At 42.1% G+C, this 27,929-nt stretch overlaps 1 protein-coding gene across 1 annotated transcript in view; it reads left to right on the forward strand.

Annotated features, from left to right (window-relative positions):
- Positions 1-21,944, forward strand: part of LOC122944162 (ADAMTS-like protein 2) — a 75,312-nt gene extending 53,368 nt beyond the window's left edge. Inside the window, exons 14-16 of the mRNA XM_044302393.1 lie at positions 6,518-6,673; positions 8,632-8,776; positions 21,045-21,944. Of these exons, the coding sequence (XP_044158328.1) occupies positions 6,518-6,673; positions 8,632-8,776; positions 21,045-21,163 (420 nt within the window). The 3' untranslated portion in view covers positions 21,164-21,944. The remainder of the gene's footprint in view (positions 1-6,517; positions 6,674-8,631; positions 8,777-21,044) is intronic.
- The last annotated feature ends 5,985 nt before the right edge of the window (positions 21,945-27,929 follow it).

The following is a 27,929-nucleotide window of genomic DNA, read 5'->3' on the forward strand; positions in this document are numbered from 1 at the left end:
TGGTAATAAGTTTATACCTCATGCTGTGTCCCTGCCTATTTATTATTGGATACTGTGTCTAATGCGACGGCAGTGTGAGCTGTGGGTTGAGCGCAGCGGTGTCCCGTTATTTCGGACCTCACAATGGTGACATGAGGTTGGAAGTGTATGTCTTACAGTGGTGTAAGTATATAGCTCACAGCGATAAGTATATACCTCACAACAGTGACATGAGATTGAAAATGTATATGGTGTAAGTGTGTGTGTGTTTGTTACATGGTGTTGAAGATGTATAAATCAATAGAAGGGTAGACATTAGATTGGATAAAAATCGAAATAATAAATATGAAATAAAAATAAAATTAGATTAGAAAAAATTGTGTGTTTAACTGGTAGATCCAGCATACTTCTCGTTTCTGATGTCTATTGTATGGGTTTAGGGGTATAAAATCTATTGGCGTGATTTTGTTGTTCTTTTTCTGGAGTGTTAGCGCAGTGCCTGGATAGACTATGTTTGACATACTGTTTTTGTATATTGCGGCGGTGTTGATTTAAGCGAAAATGTAATGGTTGGGTTGTGCGTCCTATGTATTGCAAACCACATTGGCATTCGATCATATAGATAACGTATGAGGATTGGCATGTTCGATGGTGTTTGATAATGAAGGAGGTTTTGTTCGTATTTGAAGAGAAATATGTTTTGTTATGTGTGATGGTTGTACAGCAGAGGCAGCGTGGGGTGTTGCATTTGTAGCTTCCCACGTTGTTAGTATTTTTGGGGTCGTGTCCTTTTTGGGGTCGTGTCCTTTCTGATGGTGTTTTGGTTTGCTAGGTGCTAATAGATTTCTGATGGTAGGGGCACGTCTGTATGTGATTTTTGGTTTGTTTGGGAGGTGTTGTTTGAGCTTTGGGTCTTGCAGTAGGATGTGCTAATGTTTTTGAAGGATCTGTAAGATGATGGAGTTTGATGTGTTGTACTGTGTGATGAAATGGAGGTTTTTCAGAGTGGTTGGTTCTTTTGTACTTGGTTTGAGGCATTCTGCTTGTGTTAGTTGTAGGCTTTTTTTGTATGCGTCACGTATGATCTTCTCAGGATATTGCTTCTCTTTGAATCTTTTTTCCAGTTTCTTTGCTTGTGTAGTGAAGTTGGTATCGTTAGTGCAGTTTCGTCTAATGCGTTTGTATTGACTGTAGGGGATATTTTTAAGCCATTTTTTATGGTGGACGCTGGTGTATTGGATTTAACTGTTCGTATCTCCGGTTTTGAAACATGTTTTGGTGATCAGTTTATTCTCTTGGTTGGAAATGATGATATCTAAAAATTATATTGTTTCTTTACTAAATTTGGGTGTGAAGGTGATGCCCCAGTTGGTAAGTTTGAGGCTACTGCAGAAATCAAGGGCGGATCCCTCATCACCATTCCAGATAATGAACAAATCGTCTATGTATCTTCTGTAGTAGACGATCCTCTTTTTGTATGTCTGGTGCCCCCATATGTGTAGTTTCTCGAATTTGCCCATGAAAATGTTAGCGAACGAGGGTGCTACTCGTGTCCCCATAGCAGTCCTGGTGCGTTGATGGTAAGTTTTATTATTGTATATGAAATAATTGTTCTCTAGGATGAATCGAATACCTTCTGATAAGAATTCTATTTGGCGTGGTTTAAGGGATTTATCCTTGGAGAGAGTGTTTTTAACGCAATGGATCCCTAGTTCGTGGCGTAAGAGTAGAGGGCGGTAACATCAAGTGTGAGGAGACCATAATCAGGCAGCCACTCTATTGATTGTAATTCCCGGATGAGTTGGCTGGAGTCATGTAGATAGCTTGGCAACTGTTTCACCTATGGCTGTAAGAATAAGTCAAGGTATTGTGATAAGTTACTAGTGGCAAATTTTGTGTTTGAGACTATTGGTCGTCCTGGCAGGTGTGTAGTATTTTTGTGTATTTTTGGTAAATGGTAGAAGTATAGGATGCATGGTGTTTTGGGTGTTGAGAAGTTTTTTTCTTTTTTCTTTATATACTGATTGGTGAAGGCATTTTTCACTAGTAGATTTAGTCTCTTGGTTACTTCGGGGAAGGGGTCGTTCTTGATTTTTTCATAGTAACAGGGGTCCCCGAGGATATTTTCGGCTTCTTGTTCGTAGTCATGAACATCCAGCATTACGATTTCTCCGCCTTTATCGGCAGGGCGTATGATTATGTCATTATTTTTTTTTAGGTTGTTTAAGGCTGTTAGTTCTGTTTTTCTCAGATTTCCTTTATAATTTAGGGTATCACTGTCATTGATTTTTGTTTTGAGTTCCTGGGAGATTAGCTCGAAAAAGGTAGGGATGATGTGCCCCTGGCTCTGTAGGGGGAAAAATTATGACTTTGGGCTAATGTATAGGTGTTTGTAAGTTGGACTGGTATGATTGTTTTCTGTGGTATGATTTTGAAGGTTTTTGGTATTTTCTATTTCAAAATGTAGTTATAGTTCTAGGGGATTTGCTCTATTTTGGGGGTAAAAAGATAGGCCTTTTTGTAAGAGTTTGGTTTCATGGGCTGTGAGTCTGTATGTGGATAGATTAAAGATCTTAATGGTAGATTGAATATTGTTGTCTGTGGTTGGTCTGATGGTAGTGGGATTTATTGATGTTTTTCTAATTTTTGTTTTCTGTGTGCCTCCTCTTTTTCCTCGAGGTCTATTTTTCTTTTTTTCCGGGTGTTGGTTTGTAGTAGTGTGTGATCTTGGGGTTTTATTTTTTTTGTTGATTGGAGTTGAGCACTGGTTCATAATAGCCGGACATAAAAAAGGTACTAGAGTGCAGGATGCTGAGCTGGTATTGTCGATAGCAATGGTATTTACGGTAGGTGTTGTCAAAGTGCTATGTTGATGGGTCAGTGGGGATTGGGGGTTGGGGACTGGTAGGGGAGGGGGGAGATGCAGAGTGAGATCTATAGCTGGGGTTCCCTCTGGTAGCTTTAATGAGTAATCTAGGGTAGTAGAGGGAAATTCAATGAGATGGGGTGTGTCCTCTATGGGATTTGCTGGAGTTTTTTTTGGGATGTGCCCTCTCTGATTCGGTTCTTAAATTCTAAGTATTTTGACCTGAGGGCCCTAAATCGTTCCAGAAATAAATCTGTATCGTGGTTTCGGTAATTGATGGATGAGGTTCCAAGTTTGGAGTAGATGTGTTAGTGTTTTCTTTCGGTGGGGAGGTCTCTGTCTTATGATAATTATGTATGGTTTTGGATGGGGGGAGAAGATGAGAGTGTGTATTTTCTGGATGTTGGCTTGGGTGGGGCATAGTTGATGTCTCGCAGGGTGGTGTTGGTTGGGTAGTGTGGGGGACCCCCCTGGTGGGGTTGGTGGTATTAGTCTTGGCAGGTCTATTTTGGCCCCTGTTTTGTGGCTTATGATATTTCTGATTTGTGAAGTGGCGGCTCCTTTGGTTAAGTTGGAGAGGAGTGGGATATTTCCTGCTCAGATAGTTTAATGTAGGATTATTATGGTGTCAGGGATTATTGTCCCGTATTTGTGTGATGTTTTCGTTGTTATGTGGACTAAGTGATTGTGGAGCATCATCTGATGTGTATGGTTTCTGTTTTTTCCAATTACGGTAGGAATCTTTGATCTTTGTCCTTTCTGTCTCTTTGTAGTTTATGGGATTTTGTGGCTATTGTGTCTGATAGATTCTATTTGTAAGATTGTGGTTTATGGTGATGAAGTCAGGGTGTTTAGAGTATTGTGATAGAGATTGGATGTTTGTTTCTATATCTTTGATGTATGTTATGTTAATGTTATTTTTTCTCGTTTATTCATAAGCATCCTGATTAGGCCCGCTGCACATTGCTCTCTAGATAGTCATTCCGCTTGTATTTAAAGACAGTATCATCAGGAAATGTTGGTGGTATGGCTAGTCTTAATCCCCGGCTAGATTTTCTTGTAAATATATTCTTAAGAACATCTAATTGGTGGAATAGTTCATTTTTAAGGTTGTTTTCAAAAGTCTTAAATAAGTCTAGCATTTTGTTTGTATCCTCCCTCCCAAAGGTCTCTACTTTATTCCTTTTGGATATATCCTTGTGGGTTTTGTTGTCTATGGTCGTGTATTGGGTTATCAGATTTTGTATTCTCTTGGTAAAGTATTCCATGTTAACTCGGATAGTAGGTGGTTGGTGTACTGTACCGCTCACAGGCTGCTCGGTCTTCCCAGAAAAAGAGGATGGGACTTTTAGTCCTCCGGTGTCTCAGGATTGAGTATTCCAGTTCAAGTATGCGAAAAAATAAAAATAGGGAGAATAGGGCGCCACATGTGCGGTATCAGTTGTTTGGTGTTAGGTTAAAAGGTAAGGATGTGCTTACCGGATGTTGTTGTGAGGAGTCACAACAACTGTAGATCGCTTGGCTGCTTATTTCGTGTCCCGATTAGCGGGCGGTTGTCCTAGGCTTCAGCCGTGGTCCTCTGTGCTCGCTCCAGGGAAATCAACAGGCAAAGTGGATAACTTAAAAAAATTGGTTCAGGATCTTTTCAGGCGCTGTTCGGACATAACATAGAAACATAGAATGTGTCGGCAGATAAGAACCATTTGGCCCATCTAGTCTGCCCAATATACTGAATACTAGGGATAGTCCTTGGCCCTATCTTATATGAAGGATGGCCTTATGCCTATCCCATGCATGCTTAAACTCCTTCACTGTATTTGCAGCTGCCACTTCTGCAGGAAGGCTATTCCATGCATCCACTACTCTCTCAGTAAAGTAATACTTCCTGATATTACTTTTAAACCTTTGCCCCTCTAATTTAAAACTTCGGATGAATAAAAACTTCAGGATTGATGTTTATAATAATAAACGATGACCTTTATTTAATAACAGTCTATGCGTTTCTGGGGCTGGATTGCCCCCTTTGTCAGGACTATGTACACAGATGGGTTTCGCAGCCCAAGGGGAGGATCGTGGGTGTGTTAGGGTCGGGGTAATTGACATTCCTCTCTTGCCCTGTCACATAACGCTGGAACTGTGAGGATGACATCGATAGACAATTTAAATGAATGAGTCGGTGGATAAGTGAATAAATCGATCTGTTGTATTTATCTGTGTATCAGTGTTTTATTTTATTTCATGTAGCGGAGATCGCTCTATGATTTTAACTGTTTAAGGAGGATGCGGGAGGGGAGAGTGTTAGCAGGGAGAGGTGCTCAGCACTGTATTGTGCCAGTGCCAAGTGTTGTGTCTTTTATTTATTTATCTTTGATTATTGGATACTGAGGATTGCTCTATGACTCAGCTGACGGAGAGCGATATGGTAAGGGATTGGACAGGCTGGGGGAGGGGTTCATCGCAGCTCTGTATGATACAGGTGCCGCATATGCTACGGCATGTGTATCTCTGTCTATGTAGGCTGGGAGAGGTGCTCAGCGCAGTTCTGTATAATCCAAGTGCCGCTGATGCTACGGCATGTGTATCTCTGTCTATGTAGGCTGGGAGAGGTGTTCAGCGCAGTTCTGTATAATGTAAATGCCGCTGATGCTACGGCATGTGTATCTCTGCTTGTTATTGTTGGCTACTGTATGAAGTGTGCGGGGATCGCTCGCTGGCTATACTGGCAGTGAGGGATGTGGCAAGAAGAAGTGGTAAACGCTATTAGATATACAAATGCTGACTATTATGCGGCATGGTGTATCCCTGCCTATTATTGGATACTGTGCCTGATGTGACGGCAGTGTGAGCTGTGGGCTGAGCGCAGCGGTGTCCCGTTATTTCAGACCTCACAGCAGTGAAATGCGGTTGGAAGTGTATGTCTTACAGTAATGTAAGTATATACAGTAACTCCTGGCAATGATTGTATACCTCATGCTGTGTCCCTGCCTATTTATTATTAGATACTGTGTCTAATGCGATGGTACACTTTGACCCCAGTCCAGATCCTGGCCTCTACCCATACATTGCTATCTAGGAATGTGAATTGTTTGGGACTGTCTTTGATACTGTTGAATATACTAAAACTCCCATTCTGCACTTTACTAAAGAGAGATTTGTTTATTTTCGACAACTGGCCTGGTTACTGACTCCAGCACCATAGGCTGGCCACAGAACCTACATCTCCTGCCTTGCACCTGTACAACCAGTCATAACACCAAGGGCACCTCAGCTGCCATCAGGCAGGTGCCCTAACAGCGGGGCGTGCCCCGAGGGAGGGAAGGGTCTACCCTTCTGTCACTGTCTGGCCCTACGGATCATCAGGGTGAGGATTGCCACTGTGAATAACTGCTGCAGCCATTACCACTCCCATCCTCCGCTCCGCTTCAACGGGGCTTGCTGTCTTTCTTCCTTTGTTTCTGATACCACTACATTGGCATGATGGGTGACATATACTGTACTATAGTATAGTATATTGCCCTTTTTCCTGTAAATCACAATTTTATTGCATATTTTTACATTGGATCAGTTGGGATTCATCTAAGGATCATATTATCATCATCATTTAGTCTCACTGGTTTCTTTTCCAAACTCACCATACCACAGATATAACTTTTTTGTACCCTATGTTTTCAGTGTTCTGCTGCCTGTGGAACTGAGGGAGTAATGAAGAGAGAAGTGAAGTGCTCGGCAGAATCCAACCAGTGTGATGAAAGCATCAAGCCTCCAAGTGAGAAGCCCTGCCTGGGCCCACCCTGTGATCATCACTGGACAACAACCGAATGGGGGCCGGTGAGTGTTCTTAATGGGTTATACAGTGTGATACAGGTAAAACCACATGGTGCGGCTAAACGCAGTTGAGCAAGGCCTACATCGGTGGCTAATGGCTTCAAGATTTTGCCATTCTGCCGTGACCTCCATGGGCTTGGCTGCACGTGCTCAGCCGCATCGTGTGGTCTTACACTAATGGGTATTAAATAGCAGCCCACCAGATTCCTGCTAGCTTTTGAAAATCTGTACCAATCCTACTATGGGCCAGGTTAGACATCCTTCAGAAACAGACTATGCCAACATATCATCCAGCCTCATCCTGGCAGTGCTAAAAATTCCAGAAAAAATACACTTCATTGAGGAATCCAAATTGGATAGAAACATTTCTCCTTTTACCTGCCCCCCCTCTAGATCCCTATCTGTGACACGCATTGTTTTTTAAATCCTAATCCTAATTAATAATGCCCCTGTTAGTGCCCCACAATAATATTAATGCCTGCATTAGCGCCCCCAGAATTAATACTGGCCCATTAGTGCCCCCAGTAATAGTAATGCCCCCATTAGTGCCCCCCAGTAATAGTAATGCCCTCATTAGTGCACCCCAGAATTATTGCCCCCCATTTGTGCCCCCCAGTAAGACTAATGGTCCCATTAGTTCACCCCAGAATGAATAATGCCCCCATTAGTGTGCCCCAGAATTAATAATGCCCCCATTAGTGCCCCCCAATAAGAATAATGCCCCATTAGTGCCCCCCAGTAAGAATAATACCCCCTATTAAGAATAATACCACTATTAGTGCCGCCCAGAATTAATAATGCTCCCCATTAGTGCCCCCAGTAAGAATAATACCCCCCGGCGTCAATCAGTAAGTTTACATCCACAGAGCCCAGAGGAACATCTGAGGCCATGGGGCAAAGGATCCAGCGCTGGGAAGCAGGTACTATGCTTCTCTTTGCGTGTCTGCCCAGGAGAGGGGGAGTTGCCACCCCCCCCCCCCTCCAAAAAGGTGCACAGTCCTTTAAGACCTTTAAGTGCATACCAACTGTTGACCAGGAGGTGTAGTATACTTACATAAGCTTAATCTCTTCCCTTCTAGCACCTGCTGGAGATATGCAAAAAGCAGGATTTAGGTCTGCAGCTCACATCTGGTTGTTCTTCTCCTCTATGTAAACATTTGGGGAAGAGATCAGGTCTCTAATTGCACAAATCTGCTCTAAAGCTTCCACCAAAAAGGGTGGCTTTTATTCTATATGTACTGTAACACTTCATTTGTGGCCCGCCAAAAGTCATCTGTCCACATTACTTGTGAAGAGAGCTGAACTAATTGTCTTCCATATGTGATGCCCCACGGGCTCCCTGCCATACATATGACTTAAAGGGGTTGTGTCACTTCAGCAAATAGCATGTGTCGTGTAGAGAAAGTTAATATAAGGCACTTACTAATGCATTGTGACTGTCCATTTTACTTCCTTTGCTGGCTGGATTTATTTTTCCATCACATTATACACTGCTCATTTCCATGGTTACGACCAGCCTGCAATCCATCAGTGGTGGTCATGATTGCACACTATAGGAAAAAGTGCACAACCACCACTGATGGTTTAAACCATGGTCGGAGCCATGGAAATGAGCAGTGTATAATGTGATGGAAAAATGAATCCAGCCAGGGAAGGAAGCAATACAGATAATTGCAATACATTAGGAAGTAGTTTGTATTAATGTCCTCTACATAATTAATGCCATTTTCTGAAGTGACATGACCCCTTTAATAACGTAGGCTCACGGTACACCAGTGTCTTTTTAGGTGCTTTCTGCTCACAGGGTGCCCATATTTTACCTCTTCTATGAGAAAAGGAGAACTTTGGTTCCCACAGCATGGAACTGCATCTGGTTGACATAAATGTTCTGTATCTCCTACTAGATGAGAGCTCCTGCAGTGTTTAAAGGTGGGTGTATTTTTCTTATGTCTCTTTTACAGTGCAGTAAGACGTGTGGATCAGGACACCAGCTTAGAGATGTGAAGTGTTATCAAGGAGAAGAACTGAGCCAGGGATGTGACCAGTCTGCTAAACCAGAGAGTGGACAGGTCTGCAATATTAACCAATGTCCCACCGAGGCCCCTGGTAAGAAAACCCATGCCATACCTCTGATTCTTCAAGGGGGTAGTCCCATCTTCTTCACATGTTTGACAGATGTGGGTCCCACCTCTAGGGCCCTTACCCATCTCCAAAGCAGGAGTCCTCCAACCTCTATCCCACCCTGGTGAGGCAGCCACTGTGAATGGAGAGCTGGCCATGCTTGTGCCTTTTTCTCCATTCACTTCTGTGGGAGATCGGAAAACAGACGAGCAAGTGTGCACGCCCCTGACCCCAGATCTGGAGATTGGTTCAGGTCCCAGAAGTGAGGTCTGCATCTGTTAGACCTTTATAGCATATCCTATGAAATGTCTAAGATTGGAATACGACTTATTATTACGTTCTGATCACTCTTTTTATTATTACGTTCTGATCACTCTTTTTATTATTACGTTCTGATTACTCTTTTTAATCACCAATATTGACTCACCAGTTGTCAATTTATTTTATTGATGTATCTCATTTTGTAAATACTTGCCTATCTCGTGAAGTAATAATGCTGGAGTACCTTTTCTTAGAAGTCTGTGTTGTGTCATTATGTTATTTCTCCTGAAAATGTGTGAATAAATTGACAACTGGTTGTTGATATTTCCCAATGCTGCAGCATCGGTCTTTCATTCTGGAAGTTCCTATTTAAAGGGAACCTGTTACCTGGATTTTGTGTATAGAGCTGAGGACATTGGCTGCTAGATCGCCGCTAGCACATCTGCAATACCCAGTCCCCATAGCTCTGTGTGCTTTTATTGTGTAAAAAAAAAAAAGATTTTATAGAAATGTAAATGAACCTTAGATGAGTCCTGTCTCCTCCATGCTTCAGGGATGAGTCCAGCGTTCTCCGACTCTGAGCCCAGCCACGCCCACTGAAAAGGAGACCAGCACCGCCCCGCATCCTCCAAATCTCCTCCTTGCTCCCTGACGTCACAAAGCTAGAGCGCCGTAATCTCGCGATGCGCAAGCTAGCGCATGCGCAGTTCGTTCCCTGAGGCTGATGCCAGCACAGGGAAGGAACACTATGCCGACACTGCGCATGCGCTAGCTCGCGCATCGCAAAATTACGGCGCTATAGCTTTGTGATGTCAGAGAGCAAAGAGGAGATTCGGAGTATGCGGGGCGGTGCTGGTTCTACTTCACAGTGGGCGTGGCTGGGCTCCGGAGATGTTATTAACAGCTCCTTGGGCTTCTTACATACCTCATTTACATATATATAAAATAGTTTTTTTGACACAATAAAAGCACACAGAGCTATGGGGACTCGATATTGCAGATGTGCTAGCGGCCATCTAGCAGCCCATGTCCTCAGCTCTATACCCAAAATCCAGGTGACAGGTTCTCTTTAAAGGTTTTTTTGGGTAAGAATTTTTATTTAATGCTGGCTGCCTGCCTCCTGAAACAGAAGATTCATACTTACCTGCTCCCCACCACTTTGTGCTGCCTGTCCCGAGTTTTTACATCCAGTGCTGCATGGGCATAGTCACATGTTCTGCTGCAGCTAATAACTGGCCTTAGTGTTGATGTGGCCACAAGCAACACATCCCTGCTGCAGCCAGTCATTGGCTGCAGCATAATATGTGACCATGCCCATGCAGCACCAGATGTTCTGGGGACTGGAACATGGACACAGTGGAGGCAGCGCGCAGGACTGGAGTGACGGGAAGCAGCTAAGCATGATTTTTCTGTTTCAGCAGGCAGGCTGCAAGCATTAGATAAAAAGTATTTATTACCAGAAAACCTCTTTAATGTAATCATTGTGAACTATGTGTTGAATATGTCCCCTGAGTTGCACACTTTTTGTAGAATGGTGTATAGGCTGAGCCCAGTCTTGTGACATTGTTGAGAATAGTTTTGAGCGAATCAAATTTCAGGATACCATCAATTCGCCACAAAGCCGAATTTCCTTGTGCTTCATGGTAACAAATTGATTTACCTGAAATAGTGCAAAAAATAAAATAAAAATCATGCTTACCTGCTCCATTTGCTCGTGACAGATTGGCCGCCGCCATCTTGCTTAAAGAACTCGGCCAATATCCCTTGCGCTGGTGATGTCATCTTGGGCCGCGTGAGATTTCACGCCAGCTCTTCTAGCAAGATGATGGCGGCTGGCCCCGTCGCAAGCAAATAGATCAGGGAAGTATTATTTTTTTAATATTTTTTATACTGTTATGTAAATCAGATGCTGTGATCATGTATGAACGCGGCATCTGAGGGGTACAATGACTGGAAGCGGCACAATCGCCTCTCCCTGTCATTGCACCCACAATGTGCTTTGTGACGTGAAGTAATTCGTCATAAAGCAATTTTCTTTGTAAAATTTGGCAAGGCATCCGAATTGTATTTTCAAATACTAGTTGAGAAGAATGGCATTCTGTTCTTGTTATAAACATGTTTTTCCATTTTATGTGAACCTGTAAAGAATGTAGCAGAGGTTTTTATGAGGTTCCCAATGGCAAAGTCCTACAACTAAGGCTGCTGTGAGTACATAATGTAAGGACAGAGTTTGGCACCATAGCAAAGATAATAGGATCAAGATCTTTGTGGAGTAGAACTCTTTGTTAAAGGGAACCTGTCACCTCCCAAAACCATCCCAAGCCGCCAGCAGTACCTGCGTGTAGCCAGCAGAGTGTTTCTGATGATGCCTTTCTTCCTGAAGGCAGATGCAGCAAAATGAAGGAAAAGGACCTCAGTTAGGGAGGAGGAATAATTAATCTTTTGATGCATGTGTCTTTACAGAGGAAGAGGTTCTAAGTCAGGTGTCTAAAATTAATACAAATAAGTCACAGGGTCTGATGGGATACACCCAAAGCTATTAAAAGAGCTCAGTGGTGAAATAGCAAAACCATTAACAGATTTATTTAACCAATCACTGGTAACAGGAGTCGTCCCAGAAGATTGGAAATTAGCAAATGTGCCCATTCACAAGAAAGGTAGTAGGGAGGTAATCGGGCAACTATAGGCCAGTAAGCCTGACATCAATAGTGGGGAAATTAATGGAAACCATACTTAAGGAGAGGATTGTGGAACATCTAAAATTCCATGGATTGAAAGATGAAAAACAGCATGGGTTTACTTCAGGGAGATCATGTCAAACTAATCTTATAGATTTTTTTGATTGGGTGACTAAAACAATAGATGGCGGAGGTGCAGTAGACATCGCTTATCTAGACTTTAGTAAGGCTTTTGATACTGTCCCACATAGAAGGCTTATCAATAAATTGCAGTCTTTGGGCTTGGACTCCCATATTGTTGAATGGATTAGGCAGTGGCTGAGGGACAGACAACTGAGGGTTGTAGTCAATGGAGTATATTCAGACCAAGGTCTTGTTACCAGTGGGGTACCTCAGGGATCTGTTCTGGGACCCATATTGTTTAATATCTTTATCAGCGAAATTGCAGAAGGCCTCGATGGTAAGGTGTGTCTTTTTGCTGATGACACGAAGATTTGTAACAGGGTTGATGTTCCTGGAGGGATACACCAAATGAAAAAGGAATTAGGAAAACTAGAGGAATGGTCAAAAATCTGGCAACTAAAATTTGATGTTGATAAGTGCAAGATAATGCACCTGGGGCGTAAAAACCCAAGAGCAGAGTATAAAATCAGTGATACAGTCCTAACTTCAGTATCTGAGGAAAGGGATTTAGGGGTCATTATTTCAGAAGACTTAAAGGTAGGCAGACAATGTCATAGAGCAGCAGGAAATGCTAGCAGAATGCTTGGGTGTATAGGGAGAGGCATTACCAGTAGAAAGAGGGAGGTGCTCATGCCGCTCTACAGAGCACTAGGGAGACCTCATTTGGAGTATTGTGCTCAGTACTGGAGACCATATCTCCAGAAGGATATTGATACTTTGGAGAGAGTTCAGAGAAGAGCTACTAAACTGGTACATGGATTGCAGGATAAAACTTACCAGGAAAGATTAAAGGACCTTAACATGTATAGCTTGGAAGAAAGACGAGACAGAGGGGATATGATAGAAACTTTTATACAAGGTAAAAGAGGAGAGAATATTTAATAGAAGAAAAACTGTTACAAGAGGACACAGTTTTAAATTAGAGGGGCAAAGGTGATATCAGGAAGTATTACTTTACTGAGAGAGTAGTGGATGCATGGAACAGCCGTCCTGCAGAAGTGGTAGCTGCAAATACAGTGAAGGAGTTTAGGCATGCATGGGATAGGCATAAGGCCATCCTTCATATAAGATAGGGCCAGGGGCTATCCATAGTATTCAGTATATTGGGCAGACTAGATGGGCCAAATGGTTCTTATCTGCCGACACATTCTATGTTTCTATGTACTAAAAACGTTGTTCTATCCCCTGCCCGGCGCGCTTCTCTACACATGCTTGAAGTCACGGTGGCAGCGGCCTCCTTGTTTCAAGTCACGGTAACCGCTCCTCCTTCGCTGCTCCTTCGTTGTGACTGACAACGCTTATGCACGAGAGTTCGGCTATCATTAGTTTAATGTGTATGGTCACCTTAAATGGAAGTGGCTCCAAACGTACTTTTTTTCCCCTGGACCTTTGGGGCCCACTATGGCTTCAGGTACTGGGCCCACTGGAGAATTCTATGGGGGGCCAGTCGGACCCTGAGCCTGAGACGGAACCTGATGAGAGATGTGCATGGAGATTACACCCACACACATTGCAAGGACGACAATACAAGTAAACAGATTTGGATGCTTCACTCCACACATGACATGAGTGGAAACTAAACAGTTTGTATACTGGTAATGTGCGCAGACAACATCTAAACATACTGACATGACATATCCCAGAGGAAATAAGACACATGCATTGAATTTCATGGGTGTATTCTCAGCAAATTTGTCTTCGGGCACACTAGTTTATCAGTCTTTATGCTTCATTTGTATTGTCAAAATATGTACTGTGATCTTATTTGCCTGCAGTTCTTTTCCATGCAGTCATCTCCTGCCTCTTCGCAGTCTTCATCCATCCCAAATCTCAAAATTTGCAAACTGAAACTGAAAAATCCTTTACCTGGTGCTTGTAGTTGTCTAAACATTTATTAAGGAAAAATGCCTCATGACCACAAGTAGAGTGATGAGCATGGAGCCTGGACAGCAGTGCCTGGAGGCTAGGTGGCTTTCTTGCACGTGCAGAAAATGGAACAATTAGGGTCTGGTCATATTTTACCTTTATGACTTATAAATCAGATTTTACTATAGATTATAGTTACCGTACTCTCTCCATTTTCTGGCCGTATTGTGCAAAAAAAATAAAAAAATCTGTGTCGTATTTACTGAACGATGGCTGCGGACCACTTGATTGCTATGGGGCCAGGGCTGAGAGAGGTCCTAGCACTGAACTCCTAAAAACGGCATTCTCCACCACAAGATGGAACACAGTGCAAACAGCTTTTTCCTGCTGCTACTGAGTTCAGTAGTAACTCTATACATTTCAGTGCACACAGCGCCATCTAGTGGTGGCTGCTGGCAGACAGTTTTTATTACCGTAAGTACTGAAGAGAAGAAGGGGACTGATTTATCAATGTATTTTTGCCAGTTGTCTGGTATAAATACCTTGAGAAATATAGAAGCATAGAATGTGGCGGCAGATATGAACCATTTGACCCATCTAGTCTGCCCAATATACTGAATACTATGAATAGCCCCTGGCCCTATCTTATATGAAGGATGGCCTTATGCCTATCCCATGCATGCTTAAACTCCTTCACTGTATTTGCAGCTACCACTTCTGCAGGAAGGCTATTCCATGCATCCACTACTCTCTCAGTAAAGTAATACTTCCTGATATTACTTTTAAACCTGTGCCCCTCTAATTTAAAACTATGTCCTCTTGTAGCAGTTTTTCTTCTTTTAAATATTCTCTCCTCTTTTACCTTGTTGATTCCCTTTGGCGTTCAGAATGAGCTCCGTATTTATGAGGCATGAGGGTGAGGTGGAGTGTGATTTCTTTTAAAATAAAAAATGATTCCGGGTAATAAAAAAAACTTAAATTCGTTTGAGATCTTACTTGGGTGAGCCCTTTTGCTGTGGGGCCCTTATACTCCTGCCAAAAATTTTGTGTATGGAGTCAATATTAATTACGAGCTATTGTTAAAATCCAGCAGTGAATAGGTCATCAGTATCTGATTTGTGGGGGTCTGACACCCAGGACCCTGATCAGCTGTTTTGCACAGCTCCATCTATTTCATAGTGGCGGTGCTTGGTACTACAGCTATAGGTGGCGGCATAGATCTGGTAATTGTCAGTGTTATTAGAGCATATGGCTGAAGTATGCATTGTTTATCACAGGCATCCTCAAACTGCGGCCCTCCAGCTGTTGTAAAACTACGACTCCCACAATACCCTGCTGTAGGCTGATACCTGTAGGCTGTTCGGGCATGCTGGGAGATGTAGTTTTGCAACAGCTGGAGGGCCGCAATTTGAGGATGCCTGGTTTATCACAATGATAGTGTCATATATCTTTAAATCAAAACTATGTTACTTGTTACCATCATACCTGCCATGTGCTATCTGCCCATGGTCCTGTTAATATGTATCCTATGCCAGTCAGAGCCCAGTACATGATTCTTTGTATAATCCCAGCCTGATGCATCTCTTCCTTGCTGATCTGTAGCATCTGATTTTCCCTGTAGTTCACCTTATAAACATGCTTTCGAATAGCTGCCAACAGTGACCTCCACTTTCTAACCTTTCAAATATTCTAAAGAACTGAAAATGTCCCACACTCTCAAAGTCGCCGAGAATATCGTGTCTGTAATATTATTAATGCATCAACGTACTCTTTCTAGACTCTGTGATATACCAGCTAACAACAGGAAATTATAGACACATGGCTACAGAAGATTAGTTATGTGTTTGCAAAAAGTTAACTTTTACTAAGTTACATATAGAAACATAGAAGATTGACAGCAGAAAATTACATCAAGGTTGCTCACTTCTGCACTTAACCAGTAGGATGCCAGCGCCGTACATATACTGCGCTGGACTCAGGGTCACAAATCCCAGCGCCGTACAGCTGCGCTTGCCCAATCAGCTGCAGGGGTCCGACAGTCACTGATAGCCGGACCCCTGCTGTATGTGCCGGCATCGGTGAAAACACCGATGCTGGTGCATTAACCATTGCACATGTGCGGTATCCTGCTGGGTGCGGGGTGGCCATCGGCCATATAATGGCAGGGAAGGCAGCCCGAATACACTTACAGCCAATGCATTACAATACAGAAGTATTGTAATGCATTGTAAAGGGGATCAGACCCCCAAAAGTTGAAGTCCCAGAGTGGCACAAAAAAATAAAGTAAAAAAAAAAGTTTTACAAAAAAAAAAAGCTTTCTTTTGCCAAAATAAAGTTAAATTTTTTTTGAAAAAAATAAGGAAAAAAAGAAAAGTAGACATATTAGGTATTGCTGCGTCCGTATCGACCGTCTTTATAAAAATATCACATGATCCACCCTGTCAGGTGAGCGCTGTAAAAAATAAAAAATAAAAACAGTGTCAAAAAGGCCATATTATGGTCACCTTGCCTCACAAAAAGTGTAATATCAAGCAATCAAAAAAGGCGTATTTAGCCCAAAATTATATCAATCAAATCGTCATCTCATCCTGCAAAAAATAAGCCCCTACCTAAGACAATCGCCCAAAAAATTGGCAACACAAAAACAAGATTTTATTCTGTTTAACAATGCTTTCACTGTGTCCTTCAATTCTGAATCCTGCCATGTGCCCCCACAGCAGTTTACCACCACATATGGGGTGTTGCCGTATTCATTAGAAAATCGGTAACAAATTATGGGGTGCTCTTTCTCCTGTTACCCCTTGTGAAAATTAAAACATTTGGGGCAAAAGCAACTTTACTGGAAGAAACAAAACTTTTCATTTTCACAGCCAAGTTTTTCCAACTTCCGTAAAACGCTTAGGGGGTCAAAGTTGTCAGTACCCATTTGAATATATTCTTTAAAGGGTGTAGTTTTCCAGGTCCGTACTAATAACCTGAATCCAAAACTGTCCTTATTAAATCTGCCTGTGGCTCTATTAGCACATAAAACAGGTTTTTATAATCTTTCATTCACCTACCTAAGGTGCCCAAGGGGATGTCGCTTCATACAGTGTGCCCGGCTACACCCATCTCCGTCTGGTGCCCAGCGCCGCCTTCCCAGTTGAAATCGCCGCCTTCCTCACCTCAGCGCCGCCTCCGCAATCGCCCAGTCCCTCAGATTATGCCTAGTGCGCATGCGCGGGATCTGGCAGAGGGACCGGACAATTGCGGAGGCGGCGCTGAGGTGAGGAAGGCGGTGATTTCAACTGGGAAGGCGGCGCTGGGCACCAGATGGAGATGAGTACAGCCGGGCACACTGTATGAAGCGACGTCCCCTTGGGCACCTTGGGCACCTTAGGTAGGTGAATGACAGGTTATAAAAACCTGTTTTATGTGCTAATAGAGCCACAGGCAGATTTAATAAGGACAGTTTCGGATTCAGGGTATTAGTACGGACCTGGCCATATGTTTAGGTTATAGGCCTAAAATGTCATGACAGAATCCCTTTAACAAAGTTTGTAACATCAGTTTTAAATAATTTGAGGGGTGCAGTTTCTAAAATTGGTCATTTATGGGTGGTTTTTATTACATAAGCCCCTCAAAATCACTTTATATCTGAATTGGTACTTAAAACAATGCTTTTGGAAATTTTGTTGAAAATTTAAAAAAATGGCTTCTAAACTTCTAAGCCTTCTAACGTCCTAAAAAAAAAAAATGACATCTAAAAAAGCATACATATGGGGAATGTTGATTGATAACCATTTTATGAGGTATTACTATCTGACTTAAAAGTGAAGAAATTTAAATTTTTCTAATTTTTGGTAAATTTTTGATTATTTTATAAAAAAAGGTAAGCTATATCGACTCAAATTTACCACTGTCACAAAGTACTGTACTGTACTGTCATGAAAACACAATCTCAGAATGGCTTGAATAAGTAAAAGCATTCCAAAGTTATTACCACAAAAAGTGACACGTCAGATTTGCAAAAATTGGTCTGGATTTAAGGTAAAAAAAGTGGTCCAGTAGTGAAGGGTTTAATCTTAGGATAGACAAGTGTTTATCCAAGGCATGTTTAAATTCACGTACTGTCAATTTCCCAATCACATTTGATGGGAGTTTGTTACAAGCCTGAACTACTCTTTTGATGTAAACATATTTCCTACATACATTGGTTCTGATCTACCCCACAACTAATAATAGATTGTGCCCCTTTGTTCTTCTTGTGTTGACTTTTTTCCTTTAAAACACTTCACTCCTAAGTCTTTAACATATTTAAAAGTTTCAGTCATGTCCTCATCATTCTTTCCTTCCTCAATGCTATACAGATTAAGGGGGTCATTTACTATCGAGAACTTTGCACAGCAATCTGCGACTTTTCCCCACTCACACCAGGCCTAAAAAAGTGGTTGTCGCATGGGGTCTAAAACACCAATAAATGAACCCCAAAGTCCTTTAAGTCTCTCATGATATGACTTATGCTTCAGACGCACCACCGTTTTTGTCGCCTACTTTTGCACCCATTTTATTTTATCTATGTCTTTTTGTAGGTGGGGGCTCCAGAACTGGACCACGTATTCCAGATATGGTCTCACTAGCACTCTTTACAGCAGGATCACAATATCTCTCTTCCTCCTGGTTATACCTCTTGTTATACAGCCAAGTTGCTTTTCCAGCTGCCTGCCCACACTGAGCACTCATTTTGAAACTGACTGATATCAGGACCCCAAGATCCTTCTCTTCTGAAGTCTTGGCTAACACAGAACTGCCAATATGATGCCTACCAAACCTTCTCCCATGTCACCTACAAAAATATTAAAATAATCAGACTCAGGACAGAATCTTGGTGTACCCCAATTGTAACTTGTCTCTCCTCAGAATGCACACCATTAACAACACCTTGGTGTCTATTCATCAGCCAACTGCAAATCCACTGAGGGATTAAGTTCAGTGTTCAATAATTTATCTATCAGCTCTTTATGTGGCACTGTATCAGTGGCTTTGCTGAAGTCAAGGTTGGCAACATCCATGGAACTACCTTTGTCCATAGCTGCTGTGACATAGTCAAATAATCAGTAAGGTTAGTTTGACATGATCTGCCCTTGATGAAGCAATGCTTTTTTGGGCCCAACAAGTTGCTAGTTTTTAGGTGGTCAACCATCATATTTTTCAGGAGGGTTTCCATTATTTTTACTACTACTGAGGTCAAGCAAGTTAACTGGTCTTTAGTTTCCATCTTTATCTCTTCTATCCTTCTTGTGGATAGGTACAACGTTAGCCACCCGGATCCATCTACAAATGCTATCCGTTTGCACACGGATTTCCATATCCGGCAGGCAGTTCGGCGACAGAACTGCCTGCCGGATTTTCTCAACGCAAGTGTGAAAGTACACTCACCAAAAGCATCAGCCTCCAAAAACACTGCAGCTAGCAGTAATTTCATGATAATACAAATTACAATTTGAAAAGCGACGTTCTGAAAAAAATAATTAACAAAAGTAACTATTCAAATGGTCAGTGACAGCCTTGTCCCCATCAATATAGTGACTTTGGTCAATATCTGTTTATATGCAGCATCCAGAGATTAAAGAGTGAAACTAGAAACCTTCCTTAGTTTTCCTGAGAAAGTTAAAAAGGTATCTAATAAATGAAAGGTCCTCTCGTACAGGCTGGTGCCGGGCAATAAATGAGCGTGGATTGGCGACATATAAGTCAATCAGTGGTTGTTTAAAATGCTTCAACATGGTCTGATGCTAAGTGAAAGGGGTTATGAACAATCATTACGACAGTCGTTCATGTTGCATAGTGTTTGCAGCATCTCCCCTGTTTACACAGGATGATGTGCTGCCGATACGATTTAGGTGCTTGTTTTAGTGTTGGTTTCTGATATTGGACCTGATTCTTGGCCGGTGTAAAAGGGCCCTTAGTAATACGTTTGCTCAATTTAATGCATTACCCTCTTATCTATCCACATAATAAATCAATGTGACAGTACAGCCGCTCTGTCTATTACTTTTCCTCAAACCCTGTACAGTGACATACAAAGTTTCTGTGCCTTATATTATGCCCCCTTAGGCATTCCATTTCCTGCTTTATAGCTCCTCTGAGAAATGAATTATGTTCCCATAGAAGCTATTTGCACGGGCTGCCGATGATGTGAAAAATAGACTCTCTATCCTTAATTTATACCCTTAGGCGCCATGATCGCTCTTCACCACAGTTTCAAAGAGGTTAATCCCCCTGTGATGTAGACTGTTACTCACAACCAACTCCAGCTAGTAAGTTCTTCTCCTGTGTCTACAATATGGAAAGACCTGCTTACCATGATGGCTTTCTTACGGAATGGTGGGTTTAAAGGTGTTGTGTTGGGGGTCTAGGTTGTGATTGGTGCAGGACGGTCTCATAGTGTTCTCACAGGTCATGAGAGCATAGAAAAGCCACTGTGTTACTTTACCAGAAAGAGCAACCCTCTTGTTCTTGAGATGTGTCTGGCAATATCAGATACAAGCCCAGTATTTTTTGTGGTTGGCATGATTCCAATGGCGATCACACTGAGAGGAACATGACATTCTCTGCTAAATGTGAATATAAAATTTGCTGTGCCAGACTCATTTTACATGTTGAGCATTTGGCCTATTTTCCCCCCTCAAAGTATAAGAAGACTGGGCAGACTCTTCAGGTCATTACATGTGGAGCCTGGTATAAGGTGCAGGATTGGAATTGACCCATCTAAGCAGTCTTATTCCCAATATGCTCTTTAACAATATGTAAGCACTCTTATTCCCAATCTGTGCTCTTCTATTTAAAACTAGGAGCCCATATCACATCAGAAGAGTAGTAATGACTTACTTTGGTACCATATAAATGATCATTAGTGGTTGCTACAACGTAGTAGACACCAGTTGTACACAATAACAAGGAAAGTCCCTAGGACTGTTTGAGCATACCTTAGAGAACAGGGTTGCAATTACCAGAGTCATCCTCTAAACAATGGATGGAGGAGGTGTGGGGTGTCAGACCCGCTGCCAATCAGATATGAATGTGTCCTGTCCTGAGGATAGGCTATCTATAGTAAAGAAATGTATAAACCCTTTAAATCCTTTGCAATGTTAAAATTAGCAACCAGCATCTCAACAGTGAAAAATATCAGAAGGAAAGTAGGGCCAAACTGAATTGTTCAGTTCAAAAATGTCTCACTGTAATTGTAATAACATTTTGATCATCGATGGTCTTGTTTCTTCCAGATGAAACCTGTGAAGACAAGGCAACCGCTAACTGTTCCCTGGTGTTAAAGGTGAAGCTTTGCTCGCACTGGTATTACCGGAAGGCCTGCTGCCGAGCCTGCGGGGGACAAACCTCCTGACTGGGTTTTCTTGAAGTGTTTGTCCCTTATTTTTGTGAATTCTGTACATTATGGATGATGCCAGGTGCTCCTATTGCGATAACCCTGCTGCCATACTTTGAGGTGTATTAGATGGTAGTACAAGGTGTGTTTGGCAGAAGTTATTTTTTTACCTCTTCATTTATATAAAAAAATATAAATAATGGTGCGCAGTCATCAACCTGCTGTTATGTGAATACGAGGCTTCTATTGCACTAGATCTTCCCTACCTGTGTATCTTCATCTCCCTGTGTGCTGGAGCTCAGGAGACTCATAGATTGCCCGTGTCAGCCCTGTACCCCAAGGGAGTCAATAAGCAGCTGCATTATCTTTCTGACATTGAAGGTGCTATTTTAAAGGACAAATACTATATTCACATATTATTTTTATTGCATATTACTATGGGCATTATATTATAGCAGGCACAAAGACATCTTGCATTTCTAGTCAGTTTCTGTGGCCAGTGTGCTTATTAGTGTTCCCTAGTGCATCCCATTCTGTTCTGTATTGGATGGAGACAGAGGCTAGAATTGACCGGGCCTTGTGAGATCATGTAGAACTCACGTAGACTGGCCCTTCAGAGGAACGAAAAAACATCTTTGGCTTTTCCTTCTCTGTCCTCTTCTGCATTATGGAGACCAGTGGTCTCTATGTGAGTATCAGCTCCCTTCCAGGTCCCCTTTTGGGAGACTAACTGAAAATAAGAATGGTTGTGAAGAATCTGTGTAGCAATTCTTAACTAAGCAACCACGGAATAGCCAAATCAAATCTGTTCCTGGTATTATATATGTGTCTTCGAAGTGAGATGTTAGTTCGATGTTATTTCCATGTAATCGAGTCTAAACAGTTAAAGGGTATTCCAGCTTGTAGCTTTTGTGACCTATCCATTGGATGGGAGGTAAATGCTAGCTTGGTGAAGATATGACTGCTGGGATCCCCACCCATTACCGGAACAGGGGACCCCAAGCCTTTATTTCTGCCAGCTGCAAGACCTACTGCTAGGAAGAGTTTGAAAGGAGCGGAGATCCAACATGTACCTGCAGCTCCATTCAGTATCCATTGGTCTGGTGAAGACAGCTAAGCGCCTTTCTTGGCAGTTTTTGTCAGTGCCATGAACTTTGAATGGAGCGGCAGGGCACATACTCCACTGCTGCTTGATTTATACTTCCTCTAGCTGTGGTCTTGTGGCTTTAGGGCACAAGGAACTGGGATCTAGTGATTATGAGGATCCTAGCAGTCAGATTCCCACTGATCTAGGGTGTATCATTTGTCCAATGGATTTGTGAGAAATGCTTTAGTCTAGAATACCCTTAAAGGGGTTATCCGAGGTGTGCCAGGACCCTCCGTGCCTGCCATTTCCGGGATGACCTGCCATACATTGGGCACGTGATCCCAACCTGAGATTACATCTGCAACGCATGCGTGAATCTGAATCTCTCGCCAAAGCATGAGAGATTTAGACTGTATGGCATGCGATCATGGAAGTGGTGGCCGCATGGATCTTGGTGCATCTCGGATAACCTATTTAAAGTGCATTTATACATAGAGAATTTGATTGCGTAAATTATAATACCACATACATTTAAAATAAACTCATAAAATTTTTACCAACATACAGTTCTCTATATTGTAGTCTTGTCTTGATCTCTGTTGTGTTACTTTTTACTAGCTTCCTGCTTACTTGCACATGCTAGTGAACATTTGTCATACGAGAACATGCCAACCACTGCTATTACTGATGTATACATGTCACATGCAGAGGGACTCTATACCAAAGCCTTATCTAAGATCTGCTTAAATCAGCGCTTGCCTAAGCTTTACCTGGGCAACCACTGAATGCAACCTACTGCTCTAAGGTGCTCCAAATTAACAAAAAGTTTTTAAAAATAATGAAAGCTGTAATACCTATAGCATAATAGTAATATTGTTCTTATTGTCACCAAAGTTGGGTGCTGATGTCAGGGACATTAAATCATGATCTTCCCCAGCATGTGCCAATGGGAAGTTTTTGTAGATACAATTTTTTAGTTAGGGTATGGTCGCTGGCCACATGTGACCTACAACCACACCAACATGAGATTTATTAATGGCTGCATGATATTGCCTATTAACAGTATATTTTAAAACTGCAAAGGGGAGTAGCTTCTGGCTGCATGTGGCCAAGGCTGTGTAGGACCATACCCTAAGAATAACTATGTCTTAGGCCTACTTTCATAATTGCGTTGTTGTTTTCCGGTATTGAGATCCGCTTAGTCCTCTTGCATTCTGAAGGGAAAGAGATCTGTTCCGGCAGCATTCCAACTGCTGCGGTGTTGTGTCCGGTCATAAAAACGGATCTGGCCCTGAAAACAATGTAAGTCAATGGTGACAGATCCATTTTTATAGGAGCCTAAAAAACTGATCCGTCACCCATTGACTTTCAATGTACTTAGTGACAGATGCGTTTTTTTCCGTTTTGATTTCACACAACCGCATCCTAACAGGCCAAGCTATCCACACTTCTTGTTAAAGATTGGTGGTCAAGACAGCTTACACCACGACATTGCCACCCCAGACTTATTCTTTCACAGTTGACTTTTTACTAACGTGTCCCTATGTTTATTATTTGCTGCATTATCGAAAAAAGTAGTTTGAAGCCAGCATTGGCTGCATGCAAATTACCAGTAAGATGTCACCTTTGTGTTGCTGCTGCCTGAAGAGTCACCCTGGATGGGTTCCTAACCATGCCCTCCTGACCTGATTGATGTCTAACAGGCTGAGATGATTTACAAACCAGATCTGGCAGCCAGAACATCTCCCGTTGCCGTACATGTGCTGTATGCTTCTGGGGCAGGTTTGTAATAAAATATCCGTACCCGTAGGGATATCAGTCAAGCCAGGAGGTGTTTACCTAGGGACCAATCCAGTGTGACTCTTCAGGCAGTAGTAGTACCACCTCCATGACTCCTTACTGGGAATTTTCATGCAGTACATTTATCTTCAAACTTCTTTTTTACATAATGCAGGTATGGGGACATGATCAGAAAACAAATCGTAATTTGCCCTTGTAGGTTCCATTTAAGGACTCTTTGTTGGGTAATTACAATGGGAAACATCATTTCTACCATTTCCTGAATTCTCCTTCAATAAAAGCCTTTAAAATGTATTTGATGTTATTTCATTGATTGAGTTATGTTTATTGGATCTACAGTGTAAGGGCAAACCATGTCTAAGGGTGGGTTCACATCATGTTTTATGCCTCCATTTGATGTATACGTTAGGAAAAAAGGATACAAAAACGCAGCACACCACATTTTGTATCCTGCAGAGTCTGTTTTTTGTTAGTTTTTTTACAATTGAAAAAAACATATACTTTTTTTTACAATCGAGCTCTATGGTGAACGGATGCCGCTGTATGTCATCAGTCTGAGGCATCTGTTTAATGTATACGTTTTCTGTATATGTTAATTGAATGGGGGAAAAACGTGATGTGAACCCAGCTTCACAGATGTTTTTTGCTTTTGGGCATACAACATGCACAGCATGATAATAGTCATGTGTATGTCATGTAGAATAGACTACTATGTAGCCATTTACTGGCAGTATGTTCAGTGATTATCTTTCTAGCACTGTGCTGGATGGATTGTGGTAAGGGCACTGAAGCATCTTTTATGCTTGGGTTTCACCTAGTAATGCATTATGTATCAGAGCCCTAAAAGTGCTTCAGCTAATAAATGCCTTTTATACATTATCACCATAATGATGATCCCTGATATTGGGCAGCTTAAGGATCTTGACCATGTCCTGGCTAAGTACAAAAAACATGTTAAATGAACATAAATGTAGAGTCTAACGGTAAGAGATTTACAAAAAATATATGTAAAATGGTTAAAAACTATTTAACAAACTCTGCATAAATCAATAGTACAGTTGAATATAAGAAACTTTGTAATATATATTACCTAAGAAAAATGCCACTTCACTTATCTTACCCCTCAACCTACGGTAAATTTCTCTGCTAAATGCATCTTGAAAGAAAGACAGACTGAATAAAGGATCAGATTATAGCTGCCCATAGCCTGGCTGCTAGATGGAGAAATATAATTTTTCTTTGATAATATATATTACAAAGCTTATTATTTGCACATGTACTATTGATTTATGCATAGTTTGTTAAAAGTTTGGAGATTTTAGTAAACAAGCAGAGTTCTCCAGTTTCAAGTGTTGTACACAGACCATTGGCTAGTCCTTAAAGTGGCTCTGTCATCCGGATCAACCCTGTACAACCAGGCATAAATCCTTGTAGGGTTGCTGACGCTGATTAAAACGATACCTATCGGTTATCTGTAGGTAGTAGCGTTGTGGAGAAGTTTGAACTTTTATAAATATGCTAATGAGCTATTGGAGCACCAGGAGGTGGGCTTATGTGGTTTGAGCACCACTCCAACGACGCCCCTTGTGCTCCATACTGACACCTCTCTCCTTCAAATCATGCACCCTCCCTTTAGATTGACAGCCTGCGCACTCACTTTGTAGAACAGCACGTGCACACATCTTCAGCTTCATACTGTGGAGGCGCGAGATCTCAGCGCTAGACCAGATGTCTAGCACTGTCAATCTAAAGAGAGCGGAGCCTTATTTGAAGGAGAGAGGAGTCCTTATGGAGCACCAGGGGCGTCGCTGGGGCGGTGCTCGAACCCCATAAGCCCACCTCCTGGTGCTCTAACAGTTCATTAGCTTTTTATGAAAACTTTGAATTTCTCCACAACGCTGCTACCTACAGATAACAGATTGGTATTGTTTTAATCAGTGTCAGAAACCCTACCAGGCTATTTGCCTGGTTGTATAGGGTTGATCCGGGTGACAGAGCTGCTTCAAGTTTCATGAGAGAAGCAGATTGTATGCAGGTGGAGTACCTACAAATCTTTAACAGATGAGAACAAAATCTTCATGCTCCATCATCCTATTGTATAGCCCATGGCAGACTCTAGTTTTATATTCTTGAGACAGTGACTCCTTCTTTAATGAAAATGGCTGTAAGAGATGTATTTTATTATTCAAAATAAAATAAACAAACTGAAGAGTGTGATTTATTTCATGGTGTTTTTTTCACTGTAAAATCTTGTTGGTCAAAAAACAGGCAGGCAGAGAGACAGCTATGTCAATCAGTTTATGGTTAAAAAACTCTGAAAATAGCTCCTTATATCTCACCTGGGCCCCTTTGACTATGAGCAGAGGATGGGAAATGGAGTCAACTGTAGCCTCGCCAGAAATTTTAGGTTTCAAGTAAATCACCTCATCCTACTGTCTTGGCTTTGTTATTTCTTGCAGTCTGTCAAATGTTGTGTGTGTTATAATTAAAACACATATGGCGACTGTGACCCCAAACCACTTTCCCCTCTGTAGCCAGTAACGAGCAGGGTAGTTTTGGAACTAGGCGCTGTTTCCGAGATGGGCAGCTTTAAAAAACCACCTTGTGAATACTTCTGCACTGAGTACAAAATTGCCATACAGCAGCCGGATACGTGGCATCCAGATAAATACTGCTTACAGCACCCAGATAAATACTGCTTACAGCACCCAGATAAATACTGCTTACAGCACCCATGTGAATACAGGCAGCTCATAGAATTTCTGAACCTCCTGACAAGACAACATGTTGCCTCCCTGGTGGTCAATGAAAAAATGATAGTCTAGGGAAGTTATCTGGTAGAAATTGGCCCGTGTGTGAGGTAGGGTCAGGGATATTAGATTGGTGGCAGTAACTGGTGATAATCTCTGTAGTAATCTCCCTATTCACTTGAATGGGAGCTGAGCTGCACTATGCCAGCACGGCCATTACACAGTAGACAGATCCTTCCGCTTAAAAGGGTTTTCTGAGATCTTTACCTATCCTTAGCCACGTCCTTCTCTCTGCTCACCAAGCACAGCGCCGTCCATTCGATATCTCAGCTCACCCCATTCACTTCAATGGGGCTGAGCCGTGCCTAGGCCATGTGACTGATGAACGTGATATCACATGGCTTAGAGAAACCTGTGAGAAGGTTGCTGCGCTACTGCGAGCGCCGGTGCCTTCTCAAATAGCTGGTCGGCAGGGGTCCCGGGTGTCGGACCCCTACCGATCAGATACTGATGACCTATCCAGAGGAAAGATCATTAGTAAAAAAATCTTCGAAAACCTATATATGAGCTGTTTGGTTTCCTGTACTGTCAGCTACTGAAAAGAGCTAATCCTTGGGGGTGCTGGGTGTCATCCCCCCCACTGAACTGATATTGATGGCCTATCTGGAGGATCGGTCATCAGTGTCTAAAAGTGGAATATCCTTTTAAGGTCTTTCTGCAGTATCTTTCTGTGAATGTCTACCAGTAATATCCACCATTGATTACTGTCTTAGAGTTACATAAATTATATATCAATCTGCCCAGTTCCTTCTGCTCTGTATTATGGTGCCTACACCTGCAGATTAGACACCAAGCTCATCTTCCCAGACACATGAAGGCACATAAAATGGCATATCATACGTGATATTTTAAAGTGCCTCATATTTACATGAGGTAACATATCAAATACTAATCACTTGCCATTCTTCACAGTAGATAAAGTAGACGAAAAACAGTCAAAGGATACGATTTTTGTAAAAGAGGGTGCAATCATTTTCAACCCTCTTACATGCAGGCTGAGGTTGCTGTCCGCAGTGCAGTAAAGGTGACAGTTCTTGCTGAAAGTGTCTTCTGGGGAATCACTGACCAAGCCTCAAGGAAGGCCAGG

The sequence above is a fragment of the Bufo gargarizans genome, chromosome 7 (assembly GCF_014858855.1).
Source record: "Bufo gargarizans isolate SCDJY-AF-19 chromosome 7, ASM1485885v1, whole genome shotgun sequence".
Lineage (NCBI taxonomy): Eukaryota > Metazoa > Chordata > Amphibia > Anura > Bufonidae > Bufo > Bufo gargarizans.